Below are 17,003 nucleotides of genomic sequence, written 5' to 3' on the forward strand. Positions count from 1 at the left end.
CAGGTGGGTAAGACTTGCAAAGGGGCAGCTTAACACAGCAAGGCTTAGCGAATATTGCTGCCCACCACAGTCACTGCTGTACACAGGCAGATGAAAAAAACCACCACACATAGAGGTCCCAGGTTTCATCACATTCACATTTGCTAATGTGGTAACCAAAGTTCTACTGTAGATACCCCAGGAAGAGATGTTTTTCTTTTGTTTTTAATCCCTTTTGGTCAGTATTTAGGAAAAGGAAGGTGAAGAAACTTCAGACACCACATTGTTTTGTTCTTGGATGAATTAAGGTCTAAGAGTTGAGTGAGAATAAAAAAACAGAAGGAAAAAGAAGAGGTATTTATATCATCAAACATGAGACACTATTGTAAAATCACAGATCCTATAAATACTCTAAGTGAGAATATGTCAGCCATCTTCTCACACTGAACTTCCAACGAGGGGGATCCCATTTGTCTCTTACAAAAGGATGCCAATATTATAGATGTGCCTTCTTCTAAAGTAACACCCCCCTGATAATTTAATTGAATTCATTAGTTGCCATTTCTATACTACAAAACAAATAAAGTAGTGCTATATTAATAAAAATCAAGTCAACAAAAATTAAATGTGGGCACCAGCATAAAAGAGGCTATTTTGGAAAACTGCATTAGTCATTCAACAAATGTTTATTGATTGCCTACATTGTATATGGTCTGGCCAGGGGTGCCTTAATAGCACCTGTGATCAATTTTTTTAGAATAAATTGAAGAGGTTTTAAAAAGTATGCTCTTGGGACACAGGGTGGCTCAGTCAGTTAAGTGTCCGACTTTGGCTCAGGTCATGATCTCACAGTTTGTGAGTTCGAGCCCCGTGTCAGGCTCTGTGCTGACAGCTCAGAGCCTGGAGCCTGCCTCAGATTCTGTGTGTGTGTGTGTGTGTGTGTGTGTGTTCCCCTCCCCCACTCTCACTCTGGCTCTGTCTCTCAAAAATAAATAAGCATTTTTTAAAATTTTTTAATAAATAAAAACTATGCTTTGGGGCCTCATCCTTAGAAATGTTGATTCTCTAGGTAAAGGTTGATATCTAGGTATCTGTATTGTTTTTTAAGAACTCAAGTGGATTTAGACGCACAGCCAGATTTGAGAAATTCTATTCCAGAAAGTCAAAAGTGGAATCAGACTAGGGCACTGCCCTAAGTAGTTTACAGTCTTTCTCAATAGTCTGTCTATGTTGATAAGTGCCAGTGGCCCCATAAAGACTTCCATAACTTCATAATTGGTTTTTCCCCCTTATTGCTAAGGAACTTTATGGGTCTTGATATAATACTCATTATATGGGTTATATGATAATAGAACAATAATAATTTGACAGGGATATCATCAGATGCTGATTAGCATTAATACCAGGTGCCTAATCACCCAGGTTCTTTGTGCATAATTGCATAATGTGGTCAGTTTTCAATTATCTTCAAATGGATTAATCATAGTGAAAGCTTTATGTGTCTCCATATGTTGGTGGACTGTTCCCTGGTTCAGTTTGTTTATATTCTAGACATGAAAACATCGTTTAACTAAATAAAACATTATCGGCCTAAAAGTTACATAATTTCAAAGTAAATCATGTTATTTTGAGATTTTCTAAGTTTTGTACTTGATACACTTTCTCCCTTTTCTCATATATATCAACAAAGTTTTATCTATGTAATCATCAAATCTATAGAGTCATGGATGTAACATGAATATTTTAATTATTTTAAGTGCTATGAATGGCTTAGAGGAAATTTTTATACATATGCAAGTTTCCTTTCTGCTTCTAATAAAATAAGAGATTTAAAGTAATTTTACATTTGTGATGAATATTCCTGCAATAGAATAATCCCCATCTCTGGCCCTAGAAAAATGCTCATAAAAATACTTTTCTTCTTACCTAGCTGCTTGTCATATGGCAGTGTAGGAAAGGCAAATAATACTATTATGCCTATATACTAAAGCTCACATTCTTTTGTAGTTATATTAGTACAATTATTATTAATGTACATTTAGTACATTTATTTGTAACTAAAAATATTCTATATCACTGAACATAACCTTGTAAAGATTTTAAATTTTTTATTGGGCAGTTACTATGTATAACACTCTAGACTAAGAGGATTAAATTGGTTGTAAGAGAACAAATTGGAGAGATTCAACTAATACCATATAAACTTTATTCTCAATGAGTTTATAATACAGTGATAAATACAGACATGAACATAAAGAAATATATGGCAGCGAATGGAAAAAGAAGAGAAGAAGTAGAAGATGCAGCCTGAATGTAAAACTGGACAATCTTATCTTGCTAAATCAGCTGCTATATTCCCTCCTAGCGTCATTCACAAATGTAAACAGTCTTGCTTTTTGTTGAGCAAATGAGATAAAAAGGTTTTTTTTTTTTTTTAATTTTTGTAATCTTTATTCATTTTTGAGAGAGAGACAGAGTATGAGTTGGGGAGGAACAGAGAGAAAGGGAGACACAGAATCCAAAGCAGGCTCCAGGTTCTGAGCTGTCAGCACAAAGCCTGATGTGGGACTCAAACTCACGAATGGTGAGATCATGACCTGAGCCGAAGCCGGACGCTTAACTGACAGCCACCCAGGTGCCCAAAACAGTCTGTTTTAAAGTCCAATATCAGGTATCAGAGTTAGGCTAGATGGGAGACACATCTTTGGGGCTTTGGTCTAAAGACATAAGAGTGACCCAGATAGAGCAATGCCTATAAATCTCTGTCTCTCTCTGTTTCTCTCTCTCTCTCTCATGCACACGCACACACACACACACACACACACACACACACACACACACGCCCATATAATCTGTTGATAAAAGAAAATAGGCATAAATGGAGACTATCATTCTATGCTACCTCAATATCTCTTTTAATGAAGCATCATTAAACTTGGAAGCATCAGTTTAGATGTCCTAGTCCTGTATCTACCTGGCTTTTGTCTGTTTAGCTTTACTTTCTTCTCTGAAGCTAATAAAACTTCTTTTTATCCTTTCAATGTAATCTCATTCCACAAGCAAATGATAGTTGTGATAACAGGAATTCTTTTTGCTTTAAATGTTGCTCTGTTTTGGTGGAATTGTGTTGCAAACTAAATAAGATGTTTATAAAGAACAATATACACGTGAAATAATAAGTTATAGCACATGATTGCAGTACCTAAACACACATATCCCCACATCTGACTTCAGCTGAGATATATAAACAGCTCTCCTTTCTTTTTAATTTTAAAGTTATATTCACTGTAATTTCTAGCTCTTAGCAGTATTGCTGCTCATTTCTAAAAGCCTCTTAAAATAAGGAATAATATCACTTATGGTGTAGGCAATGTTATTATTTTAAGCAGAAATCCAATGTCAAAATAAATCCAAATGGGTAAATCCCATCTTAATAGTGAACATATGTTTCTTGTTCCCTGGTTGCTAAACCCAGATGTTAATTACTACATTTGTCACTACATTGCTCTTTTCCTATTTGGAGCTGGCTGGGATGACTTTGCAGGCAGGATAAATGTCACATGTGTACCATCAGTAAAACCAAGATTATTTTCAGAGTCTAGTGAAGTGCTGATGACATTTTAGAATGAGAATTATGAAAGATTCTTTAGAAGTTCGCCGTTCTTCATAGTGTCGTTCTTCTATGTAACTCCAATATGAACATAATGGGTTGAACTACATTAAAGACTGGACATTCTGACAAGCTACCTTATGAAAAAGGCAATAAAATACAATTACTGTTCAACTTTGATTTAAAACTGTTCTGGGAATTCATTTTTAAATTCACATTTTTACAGTCTTTCACAGTGCTTGAGAGAGATAGATTTAGCTTATTGTTTTAACTCACTGAAACTAAATCTTGCAGCCAATTCTAGATGTTGGCTTGCCAGTTAATAAATGGGAATTCTTAATGTGTTATTTTAAAGAAAGAAAAAATTGATCTCAGTGTTATATTACATTACTTCTGATCTTTGCAAATACTTTAACTCTCTGTAGTCTTTGTTCATGTAAGAAAAACACAAATTTTGAGCAACTTTGAATTGATTAGCTTTCTCAGAAATCAATCATTTTAAATTGCAAATGGCTTAATAATATAATTGGTAAACAACATATTAATAAGAGCTCTGAACTTGACAAAAATAAGCTGATGCAGATATTAATTTTAAATTGTTCAATTGGCTTTCAAATTTGCTTTTTGTTGACTGCATTTCTAACTTTCAAGTGCATTATTAGACATTAAAAAACCCATATTAGTGAAACATCTACTCTAGCAAAGAAAATATGTATATAATCTTATAAAACGTTTAATAAAACCTAATGCATTGACCTGAAACATTGATATATCAAAGACCAGTAACTTTAGGGTCCCTAAAAAAGCCCAAACTCTTATTGATTTATTCACCAAATATATAATGTTCCACATAGGAAGGATAGACCAAATATTTAACAAGTGTTAGGGCACAGACACTGGCCAGGAAAAGTGCCAGCCACTAACCCACCATTAGGGCCATACAAGTCTGTATTGGCTGAATATTTGCTGTGATGGAGAAAACTATAGGCGGAGCAGTGGAGAGTGGGAGCAAACAGGAGTTTAGATCAAAATACACTAGGTTTGAGTTCCATACAAAATTTCTAATCAGAGATGTCAAGTGGAAAATTGAGTTGAGGGGAAAAGAAAGGCTGGAAATTCAAATATTGGAGTTGTCAGCAAATAATTGGTTTTCTAGGCCATAGGACTAGATGAGATTACTTAGGGTGAAATGTAAACACAGAAGAGATCTGAGGACTAGACCTTGCAGCATACCAAGTTTAAAGTTTGAGAAGATGGAGAGAATCAACAAGAGAGGTTGAGAAAAAAGCAACCTCTTAGAGACCAGAAGCATTTTATGCCTGGAATCCAATAGAAAATTAAATTCAAAGAAAGCAAAATCAGCTGTTTCAAATACTACTGCTAGGTCAAAAATTGAGAATTGACCACTGGAATTAGAAAAATGGGTATCATTGGTGAATTTAACAACAGTTTGATGGGAGTGTTAGAAACAAAACTCTGATTAGAACAGGATCAAAAGAGGGGTGCCTGAGTGGCTCAGTTGGTTAAATTTCTGACTCTTGACATCGGCTCAAGTCATGATTTCATGGTTTGTGAGTTTGAGCTCCACACAGGGCTCTGCGCTGTCAGCCCAGATTTCTCTTTTGGGATCTCTGTATCTCTCTCTGCCCCTCCCCAACTCGTGTGCACATGCTCTCTCTCTCTCTCTCTCAAAAATAAATAAATTAAAAAAAAAAAGAATAGGTTCAAAGGAGAATATGAAGAGAGGCATTTGGGATAAAAATAGGAATTATCCTTGCAGGGGCTTTTATCTAAGGATGAACAGGAATAAGATAATGTGCAGGAAAATGTAGGTCAAGAAATTTTGTTTACTGAAATGTTATAGCATATATGTATGCTGGTAGGAAGATCTATTGAAGAAGTAAAAACTGTTGATGAGAAAAATGAGAACTTAGCCAGAGGCCAAAGTGTAAACCTTGAGTAGACAAAAAAGCATGATATCTTGTGCCCAAATCAGTGTGAGATTAAAGTACAGACAGTCCACCCATGTAATGGAGGAAAGGGTAGAAGTGAAGTAAGATGATAGATGTGTTGGTGGTAGCTTATAGAAATTCTTTTCAAGATAATGGAAGCCCTTTCTTCACTGATCGAGACAAGATCAAGGGAACAGGAGTGAGTGCCTCAGTAGGATGCAGAACATCAATAGGTGAGAGGAGTTAAAAAGCAAAGAAACTACCACTGGAAAGGATAATTTGTGTGAATATTAAGATAAGCATGAAACGGGGCACCTGAGTGGCTCAGTTGGTTGAATGCCCAACTCTTGATTTTGGCTCAGGTCATGGGATAGAGCCCTGTGTTGGGCTCCATGCTCAGTGTGGAGCCTGCTTAAGATTCTCTCTCTATGCCCCTCTCCCCTGTTCATATACTCTCTCTCTAAAAAAAAAAGTAAAGTAAAACACAAAATTATTTCAAAAATAAATAAAATAAAATAAAATAAAATAAAATAAAATAAAATAAAATAAAACAGTGTGAATTATGACAAGAACTATTGAAGAAAATGACAATGTTCCAGGGTGGAAAATGTTCAAGAAATGAAGGTCAGTGACCTAGAGGTCAGTAGACAAGTGCAACAGCAAGGGAGGTGGGGAGGGCAGTAGAGTCAGCAGACATGATCTTCAAAGCAGGGTATTTTTATAAAAGAAGAAAGAATGGAGGTTAGAAGAGCAAGGAGATGCGAGGAGGCTACCTACCCCACCACCAGGACCAGGGAGATAAAGGGAATGGGAGAGAATGCAAATGCCATTTTAGAGAATTAATGGGAAAGCACAATGGAAAATTAGAAAATACAATATGCTTAGAAAGTACAATATGTTGCTGATGATATTCTCCAAAACTGGCTGCTGCCTTTTCTTTCTCCACAATGCTGCACTGTCACCTTTCTAAAAATACCTGATTGTGATGCTTTTCTGCTTAACATTCATCAACAGGTCACAGTAGTTTCAGGTTTCTATAGAACTAGTGTGCTCTAGGACTCTGTAGCCACATCTCCCACCTGTCTCCCATATGCATTCTTCACATCTATAGGCCATTGGCAATGATAACACAGGTAACACAGGTCTTTGTTGGTTGGTTGCATTTTGTTTTTTGTTTTGTTTTGTTTTTGGTACTAATTTCAATCACTGAATCACTTATGCTATCTAATATTCAGGTTTCTCACTTCTAGAATAGAGTAATTAATTTCAGAGTTTTTTGTTTTGTTTTGTTTTAACCTGGGAGACCATTACCTTTTGAAGAACTACGCAGAAAAGAAACATTCTTCATAATGTGAGAACCTCCTGGGTATTGCAGCACATTTAGGATAAGTGGCCTTGCCCATTAATTGCCAGTTGTATCCTCTGAGACAACCAAAAATGTGCCCACACATTTTCTAGACACCTCATACTGTAGGGTAGCAAGTAAAATGCAGGCCACCCAGTTAAATTTGAATTTGAGATAAACATATCTCTTTTTAGAATAAGTATGTTGCAAATATTGCATGGACATCCTCTGGTTTTGTTTGCTATATCTGCCAGCCCTACATATGGGGAACACTGCTAAGTAGGATTATACTTAGAGTCCATGTAAAAATGGCACCTGTAATGTTGCTCAGTATACAACCTATACAACTAAATGTAGCTACACTGCTTGGGGATCAATACAAACCCAACTGAGAACATTGATCTAAGTCATCAGTAAGAACAACTTTAGTACTGACATTTCTATAACTCATACTCTATAGTGGTGCAGTGTGCTAAAAAGCAGTGGGAGGCATGCACGTGAGTAAAGCCAAGTCTGAGAAAATTTCAAAATTAATTATTTTAAGATCCAACAACATTACTTTTCCTCCCCTCTTCATCTCTTTTATTGATTTCTCCCTCCATTGACACTGAGTCATGTTTCTCCTCAAGAATGAAAACAATCTCGTTACAATAAGGAATTAGTATTTAGTATGTCACCCACACCCGGAATTACAAATGAGGATTTCAAGGATATGACAGTGTAAACACAAGGGAATAATTGGCTAGTGGTGACATTTCAGACACTAATTGGGAAGATATTCTGCCTACTATTGAAGTTTAATAACCATTGGGTGGTGAGGCCAAAATGTTGCCAGAAAAGAATAATTGACTAGTTGTCAAAAGGCCCAAGAAGGTCAAATTTTCTTCAACAAATTCTACACAGTTTGAAGTTTGACTTTAAGCTTAAAAAACAAAACAAGGGGCACCTGGGTGGCTCAGTCGGTTAAGCGTCCGACTTCGGCTCAGGTCACGATCTCGCGGTCCGTGAGTTCAAGCCCCGCATCGGGCTCTGGGCTGATGGCTCAGAGCCTGGAGCCTGCTTCCGATTCTGTGTCTCCCTCTCTCTCTGCCCCTCCCCAGTTCATGCTCTGTCTCTGTCTCAAAAATAAATAAAAACATTAAAAAAATAAAAAAAAATTAAAAAAACAAAACAAAACAAAACAAAAAAACAAAAAACTTGATTTGGTCAACATCCTGAATATGGATACATTTCTTGGGGATAGATTCTTATTAAGCAAGTTCACAAGAGATTAATACATAGAGATCAAAATTTGATAATTAACTAATTTACACTGATGCATAAAACTGCTACATAGATAACAATATATGCTTTGGAAAACCAATGTATTCTTTATGTAAAAACAGATCTCAGTTCTGGTTAATAAATATTTATTAAGCAAAAATACTCTATTAGATATGAGTGAATAAATGGCAATCCCTCCTCTTGATATCCTATCGACGAGGCTAAAAGAGTAGAAAAGAAAGCACATGGAAAACCTTGGGCAAATGGGTGGATAAGTGTGGAAAGGATGGATAACGACAAAGTGTGTAGGAAGACAAAGAGGTGAGAGAGCTGACACACTTGAGGAAAGAAATATAATTCAGTGTAGTTAAGCATGAAGTCCTAGAAGAGAAATGGTGAGAGATAAAGGGGGGAAATGAGCAATATCCCAAGCAAAAAAGGTCTTACAAGCCTTGTGAAGCAGTTGGCCTGTTTCATAAAAGCAATAAGGAGCCACTGCTGGATTTTAAGCAGTTAACGGTTAGATATTTATTTTGAAAGATCAGTTTGACTATGAAGTGGAAAACAGATTGGATTAAAGAGTAGCAAGGTAAGAGTTGGGAATCCCTGCTGTAATTTAGGTGAGAAGTGAGGATGTTGGAACTCAGAAGCATACCCAGAAAGAAGAAATGGGTAGTTGAGATATTAAGGAATTCAATAGGGGACTTAGTAATAAATATTATGTGTGGAGTAAGGAACAATGGAGAGTCTAAAAAATACACTCTATTTTGAGCCTGGACATAGGAAGAAGTAGCAAATTGAAGGCAAAGAAAATGCAGTTATTGGTGCCCTTTTTGGTTGTAATTGTCTTTAGAAAAGTCAAGGAAGCCAACAAATAGGTGTTTTGATATAGAGGGCTGAGGCTCAGGAGACAGATCTGGGATAAAGGTTTAGATTGGTGCATCATTGTAGAAGCTGCCAAAAGGGATAACATCACCCAGAAAGAATGTGTCAGGAATGAGAGAGATGGCCTGGAAGTGAAGAACACTAGAACTTAAATTATAACCAAAAGGAAAAGGAGCCTGAAAAAAAAAAAAGTCCAAAAAGAGATGACAGGACAAATGGAAGCAAAACTGAGACAACCTAGTATCATAAAAACAAATGATAGAGAGTTTTTCACTAGAAATACAATAGCTATATAATAACCAAGAAAATCCCCATCAGATTTGGTGGGGTGGGGTGGGCGGGAGACATGAAAAAAGAAAAAGTTGTTAGAGATGATGTTATAAGCATTTTTGGAGAATGATTAGTGGGGGAAATTCTGAGTGCTGTAGACCATAGAGTAGAAATTGAAGAAGTGAAACCAGTATGAATGCTGGTAGCTCTTCCCATAGGTTCGTGTCAAGGAAGGGAGGGGGCAGAAATAACAGGATTCGAAAGGGGCATTAGTGGCAGGGTATTATTTACGTGTGAGTATATTTTGTGTGGTTTGACTCTTCTGTTTGCTAGTTGTTAAAATGGAGAGACTACTTTATGCTGATGAGAAAGAAAGGAAGAACGTAAAGTTACTAACGTATAGATTGAGATATTCCACAAGGTTCCTAAGGAGGAAGAAACAGAATCTAGGACATAGATGAAGGGATCAGCATTGGGTGCTGTCTTGCTTACCTAGGGCTGCTATTACAAAGTACCACAAGCTGGATGATTTAAAGAACAGAAATATGTTGTCTCTTGTTTTTGGAATATGAAAGTCTAAAGTCAAGGTGTCAACAAGGTTGTTTCCTTCTGATGGCTGTGAGGGAAGAATCTATCCCAGGCCTCTCTTCTTGACTTATAAAAGGCTATCTTCTGCCTATGTCTCCTCACATTGTCTTTCCTACATAAATACATGTGTCTAAACTTCCCCTTTTTATAAGAACACCAGTCATATTAAATTAGGAGTCTATCCTCTACTAGTGAATGGAAGCAATAAATAAGTAACATATGAAGAAATATTATATTTTCTTTTTTTTTTTTCAGAGTGATTGCGTGCTTAGTTTTTTCCTCTCTGAGCCTGTGCAACAAACAATTGAAGAACCATCATTTGTGGACCTAGGCAAGTAATTTTATCATTATTACTATGTACAATTTTTGAGTTTCAATATAATTGTGCATAAAAATCACAACTACATATTTTTTTCAACTTTCAAATTAAAATCTTTTTAAAGAATAAGCTTTAAGGGTCTTTTCTATTTCCAAAGCTTTTTAACCCCTTAAAATATGTTCAAGTTAAATTAAACCAAGATGTGTTTGTCCATTTATGATAACTACATGATGTCACGCTATTAACTCATTTCAATTAATTGTGCTTCGAGGTGGAATTGCATTTCAGAGACAGAGTTCTTGTTTTCCCCTTAAGGTAAGTTTTCCAGATTACTCAACATCTTAGGAAGCAACAAAAGTAAATATTAGGCAATAACAATGATTATGAATTATCTAGCCATTTCACTCTTATCCTTTAAAGCTCAGTAATTACTCTACCTCATGAAGTCTTCTTTTATTACCTGGATCCCAAACTATCCCAGCACAATTATCTACCCTATTTTCCACCAAATGTGTGTTAATCCTAATGAACTTTTCTAGCATTTCTCCTAGACTGGCAGGAACTCTCTTTGAATGTCCCATTAATTTTAAGTGTCCATAATATAATTTCATTGCCAGTAGCTATCAAATACTGATACTGGTTTTTATCTCACAAAGATTTGCAAGCCCATAATTTGCTAGGCCTCACCCTCCTTGCCTTCACAGCTTTCTGTTTTTATTTTATCCGTATCCTCCTTGTGATTCTTTGCCTTTAAGATTAGACCCATCGGCTTCTCACCTCTGCTCATATCTAACATTGTAGTTACTTACACTTAAGTGCAGAGGTCTATACAACCAGATCAAGCTGAATAGTGTAATTGCTTATTAAGTTGTATATTTATGTGTGTGTCAGCCTACTTCTTCTGTTAGACTGAAGTAACTTAAAATTTTTTTTTAACATTTATTTATTTTTGAGACAGAGAGAGACAGAGCATGAACGGGGGGAGGGTAGACTGAAGTAACTTTAAACTGAGGACTCACTTCCCCACTATGCATTGCTCTGTTGTCACAAGCTCCAAATTTGACATCACTCTCTGACACTTTGCTTATATAGACAAACCATAAACATTATTAAGTAAATATAGTTAATAGAACAAACCATAAATATTTTTAAGTAAATATAAGGTAATTTCTTATAATTAATCGCATGTATCTAAAGAATGACATCCCCCCCAAAAAATATTTCCTTTTTTTCTTGTCATGATACACAAATATCTAACAATTATCTTCTTTTCAAAAATATTGTTAGCTGGGGATAACTTTTACCATTAGTATTTATAAACTTGAACTAACGAGATTTAAAAAAAAAAGCATAAGGTTGCTGATTTCTATAGTTGTCAGACTTTTTAAAGAGTAATAGCTTGATCTCTACTCTGTCATAAAAGTCCTTAAGGGAAATTGTTTCTCTATGTATCAAAAAATTAAACTGTGGATCACTATCAAATTTGTAGTTTTGCTGAGGTATTATTTCTCTATAGGATGTTTGAAATACATAAGCACACAAAAAATTAGGATTATTGTAAAAAATAAAATAGTGGTTTGATTTTTTTCTCATTGCTAATTTCTTACTACATCATACAATACTCAAGACTTGTTTTGGCAGAGTGGTGATAGACAAAAGATTTGATTCTCAATATTTGACTGCATATGAAATACAGCCTATTGTTTCAAAACAACAAAACACAAGGGTGGCTAGGTGGCCCAGTTGGTTAAGCATCTGACTTGGGCTCAAGTCATGATCTCACAGCTCATGGGTTCAAGCCCTGCGTCAGGCTCTGTGCTAACAGCTCAGAGCCTGGAGCCTACTTTGGATTCTGTGTGTCTCTCTCTCCTGTCCCCCACTCATGCTCTGTCTCCCTCTCTCAAAAATAAATAAACATTAAAAAACTTTTTTCAATAAAAATAAAAAAGGAATTTGTCTTTTTTTTTAACGTTTATTTATTTTTGAGACAGGAAGAGACAGAGCATGAACGGGGGAGGGCCAGAGAGAGAGGGAGACACAGAATCTGAAGCAGGCTCCAGGCTCTGAGCTATCAGCACAGAGCCCAATGCGGGGCTGGAACTCACAGAGCGCGAGATCATGACCTGAGCTGAAGTCGGACGCTTAACCCACTGAGCCACCCAGGTGCCCCAGAATTTGTCTTTTTTTAAAATGTTTATTTATTTTAAGAGAGAGAGAGAGAAAGAGCACGGGAGAGGGGCAAAGAGAGAGAGAGAGAGAGAGAGAGAGAGAATCCCAAGTAGACTCCACACTGTCAGTACAGGGCTGGACACAGAGCTCAAACTCAACAAACCATGAAGTCATGACCTGAACCAAAATCAAAAGCCCCATGCTTAACCAACTGAGTCACCCAGGCGCCCCAAGAATTTGTTTTTTAAAGTGCCAATCCAATCAATACTCTTCTCTACTTCACACTTTTGCTTGGCTTCCCATTGCTCTTAGGCAGGGCCAAGTTCATGGGTTTGTGACTTGTGCAGTCACACTAGGCACAGTGCTTAGAAAGGTCCTGCACTTGGTTTAATACTCTACTGTCACTATTTCAAAATTCTTAATAATTTTTGTAAAAGGGACCCTGCATTTTCACTTTGCATTTTCATTATCACTGAGCCTCACAAATTATATAGTTGCCCCTGCCCTTAGGGTAAAGACCAAAATTCTCATGATGGCATCCCAGCAGAATCTGGCATCCTCCAGTTTCCTTTTCTAGCCCTAATATCAGACCCTTCCCTATCTTGATTCTTTTTCCAGTTCCTCAACTAAGACAAGCACACCAGCATGTAACAGATGGACCTTTCTCTGCCCGGACCACTTGACTTTTTGTCAGACTTTTTCTGACAAAAAAGACTTTTTTTTTTTGTCAGACTTTTTCTGACTTTTTCTACCTTCTCCACCATTTTTTTTTTGCATCCTTCATATCTCATCTCAATTGTCTTTGCTCTTTACTCCTAAAATGCTTTTTTTTCCCCAAAATTATTGCAGTGGTGATTATGGCTTTGTGTGCTTCTTTGTAGACTAGAAATTCATGAAGACATGATCCATGTCTATATTGCTCACAATGTAACCCCAGGGCTTAGCACAGTGTCTGGTCTACTATAGATTCACTCTCCATAAATAATTACTGAATAAATGATTGATTACAGAAAGAACAATGTATGACACATCTATATTCTCTACCAAGGTAGCTTGTCTTTTTTATTAAAGGGACAAAGAGAAGAAAACTAAAATCCCAAATCATGCCACTTCTCCCACACTTCCCACTTCCCATGGCAGTGCCCAGGCACAAGAACTTCACTGCTTCCCAACCACTAGAATTCTCTTGAAATAGCACCTAGAAAAGAAATCTTCTGCAAATTACCACATTAAATATGGACTCAACCAGACTCACCCAAAGCACTACCCAGAAAGTTGCTGCATTTTATCTTGTATACTCTTCAACTCTCTAATAGCATGATCCTCTATACTCCCCCAAATTAATAGAGGTCCCATGCAAAATAGTACCTCCACAAAAATATAAATCTATCCATCCTCTACCAGTACACAACACTGATATGAAGAAGATAGATTTTATTGTCAAGGTATAGTGACAATAACATAGGTAATGGAGTAGAACATGATCAAAGACAACAGTTGTCAGAGTTAAGAGGATGAATTAATAAACATGTTTATATGCCATTGATAATAACAAATGGTTGCAAACAGGAGTTTTCAATCATTACCTCACATTACCAACCTCCAGTTGGAGATGCTATTAATTTAAAAGGGAACTTGAAGCCACTGTCTCCATGGCAGGGTCTCTCTGGTTAATGTTATAGCTACTTACTCTAGCAGAACTCAGTCAATTATCTATACATTGAAGTATGTTACCCAGGTTTTCAATGTAACTTTTAATGAGATGGAAGGACAAGAAAGGGAGGGCTGGGGCTACTTAGAAATAAATATTTATATTAGGTTGTTTTTGAAAGTTGAAATCTTTAAATTTTACGCATTTGCTATATTATGTCATAAAATACCATGTTTCCAACTAGAAAATTATTTTAGACTTTTATTTGTGGCTAATGCGGGCAAGAAAAGATAAAAGATGAGAGTTAGAAGACTTTTTCTAATTATTTTATTTCTAAAAGCTGAGTATCAAAAGATATCACTAAAACCTAACAAATCACGTGATAAAGATAATTGTAGCATATGTAATATTAGTGTTAGGGAAACACTGAGAAAGATTATAACATTGAATATAATTAGGTGGTAGATGAAAGTCAAGTGCAAAATTTTATACACATTAATTTTATCTCTGTCTCTATTAGGAAACAAATATTGTCAAAAAAAAATAAAAGTCTAAGAATACTAAATAAAAGTAACCACTATAACAAAAGTAAAAGTTTTCTAAGTATTACAAGTACATAAAAATAAAAACAAATTACATAGCCAAAGATTTTCTTTAAAAATTATAAAAACAAAAATGTTATATTTCTTTAATAACATAAAACAGTAACAGAAAATGAATCTATTGTATCAATAAGTAGAAATGGGCTTAAACTCATCTATAAGAAAAAATTTCCAGTTGGAGTAAAAGTATAAATCATAACTCTATACTTTATGTAAAAACACACCTAAGAGAAAATGATTTTTAAAAATTAAAAATTAAACTCCAAGCACAGGTACATTAGGACATGGAGACCAGAAGCCATGATGTTAATAAAGAAAAGGTGGCATTTAAGACAAGAAGCATTGAATTAAACAAGAATACAACTTTAAACTATCATAAGTACAATTCTCAATAACGATATGAGTGGTTATGACTACATATCAACTATATGACAGCAACACATATACAGCAGAAATTATGGAACATTCAAGGAAAAATACACAGACTGGTAATAGGATATTCTAATTAACTTCTCTTGATTTATGAAAGACTGAGTGAAAAAAGTAAGTAGATACAGGGGCGACTGGGTGACTCAGTCAGTTAAGCGTCCGACTTTGGCTCAGGTAATGATCTCTCAGTTCACAGGCTGGAGCCTGCTTCAGATTCTGTCTCCCTGTGTGTCTGCCCTCCCCCACTTGCATTCTCTCTCTCTCTCTCTCTCTCTCTCTCTCTCAAAAATAAATAAAAACATTTAAAATTTTTTAAATAAGTAGACACAAAGAACACTAAATAAAATTAATAAGGAAAATTGGTAATTGATATAAAAACTCTTTATCCTGAAAATCATGAAAATAGATTATATATTAGGCCACAAAGAAAATTTCAATAAATCCTAAAAAGTAGAAATAGTACAGACATATTTTTTAATCATGAGAAAGTAAAGTGAGAAATTAATTTTAAAAATTCAGAAAGCTAGGGGCGCCTGGGTGGCGCAGTCGGTTAAGCGTCCGACTTCAGCCAGGTCACGATCTCGCGGTCCGTGAGTTCGAGCCCCGCGTCAGTCTCTGGGTTGATGGCTCGGAGCCTGGAGCCTGTTTCCGATTCTGTGTCTCCCTCTCTCTCTGCCCCTCCCCTGTTCATGCTCTGTCTCTCTCTGTCCCAAAAATAAATAAACGTTGAAAAAAAAAATTAATAAAAAAAAAAATTAAAAAAAAAATAATAAAAATTCAGAAAGCTAAAAGATACTTAAGTTTAGATATTTATGAAAACAAACCTCTCTTAACTCTTGGGCCAAAAGGACTTAAAGCACAAAATGGCAAAATTTCTAAAGAATAACAATACATCTCAGAAACATGGGAGAAAGATAAAGCAATGCTCAATAACTGGGACAATTGGAATAAGACCACAAAACAAAACAAAGGAATACAAAAAAGAAAAATTAATGGATGAAGAGTCAAGTAGAGATTAATGAGTTAGAACACAGAAAACAGAATAAATAAATCTGGAAGTTTAAAAGTAAACAATAAAATAAAAAAGCCAATGGCTAATATAATCAAAAGACTGGGGGCAGGGATGCCTGGGTGGCTCAGTCCATTAAGCATCCGACTTCGCCTCAGGTCATGATCTCACGGTTCGGTTAGTGTGTTCGAGCCCCGTGTCAGGCTCTGTGCTGATTATGTATCTCCCTTTCTCTTTCTGCCCCCCCCCCCACTCATGCTCTGTCTCTGTCTCTCCCCAAAACAAATAAACATTAAAACGAATGGGGGCAGGGCGCCTGGGTGGCGCAGTCGGTTAAGCGTCCGACTTCAGCCAGGTCATGATCTCGCGGTCCGTGAGTTTGAGCCCCGCGTCGGGCTCTGGGCTGATGGCTCAGAGCCTGGAGCCTGCTTCCGATTCTGTGTCTCCCTCTCTCTCTGCCCCTCCCCTGTTCATGCTCTGTCTCTCTCTGTCTCAAAAATAAATAAACGTTAAAAAAAATTAAAAAAAAAAAAACGAATGGGGGCAAATGCAAATATATAAAATACAAAAGGAGAATCAAGAAGTAACCACAGAAAAAGATGAAACTGAAGAAAAGTAGGAGACTACTTTGCTCAAGTCTACAAAACTAAATTTGCAAATCTGTCTGAAATAGATAGTGTTCTAGGAAAACACAATTTCCTTGCTCTAGAAAAGATCAAGTTTGAGAGAAAAGAAAAAGCTTCAAAAAGCAAACTTTAGAACACTACCAAGTTCAGATGATTTCCACAGGAATTCTATAAAACCTTTAAAAAGTAGGTGATTCCACTGTTAAACAATTCCAGAGCAGAGAAAAATAAGGAATTTTTTCCATATTATTCTTATGAAGCATATAAAGTATTTATGCCAGTAGCTTCAAGGAATACAAGAACAGC

General features: G+C 36.1%; 1 protein-coding gene across 4 annotated transcripts in view; it reads left to right on the forward strand.

Annotated features, from left to right (window-relative positions):
• Positions 1–17,003, forward strand: part of PIK3C2G (phosphatidylinositol-4-phosphate 3-kinase catalytic subunit type 2 gamma) — a 355,657-nt gene that overhangs the window by 302,913 nt on the left and 35,741 nt on the right. For all 4 annotated transcript variants that reach the window (XM_045463665.1, XM_045463664.1, XM_045463668.1 and 1 more), the window contains one exon: positions 10,148–10,223. In XM_045463665.1, coding sequence (XP_045319621.1) covers positions 10,148–10,223 — 76 coding nt within the window. The remainder of the gene's footprint in view (positions 1–10,147; positions 10,224–17,003) is intronic.

Source organism: Leopardus geoffroyi, chromosome B4 (assembly GCF_018350155.1).
Source record: "Leopardus geoffroyi isolate Oge1 chromosome B4, O.geoffroyi_Oge1_pat1.0, whole genome shotgun sequence".
Lineage (NCBI taxonomy): Eukaryota > Metazoa > Chordata > Mammalia > Carnivora > Felidae > Leopardus > Leopardus geoffroyi.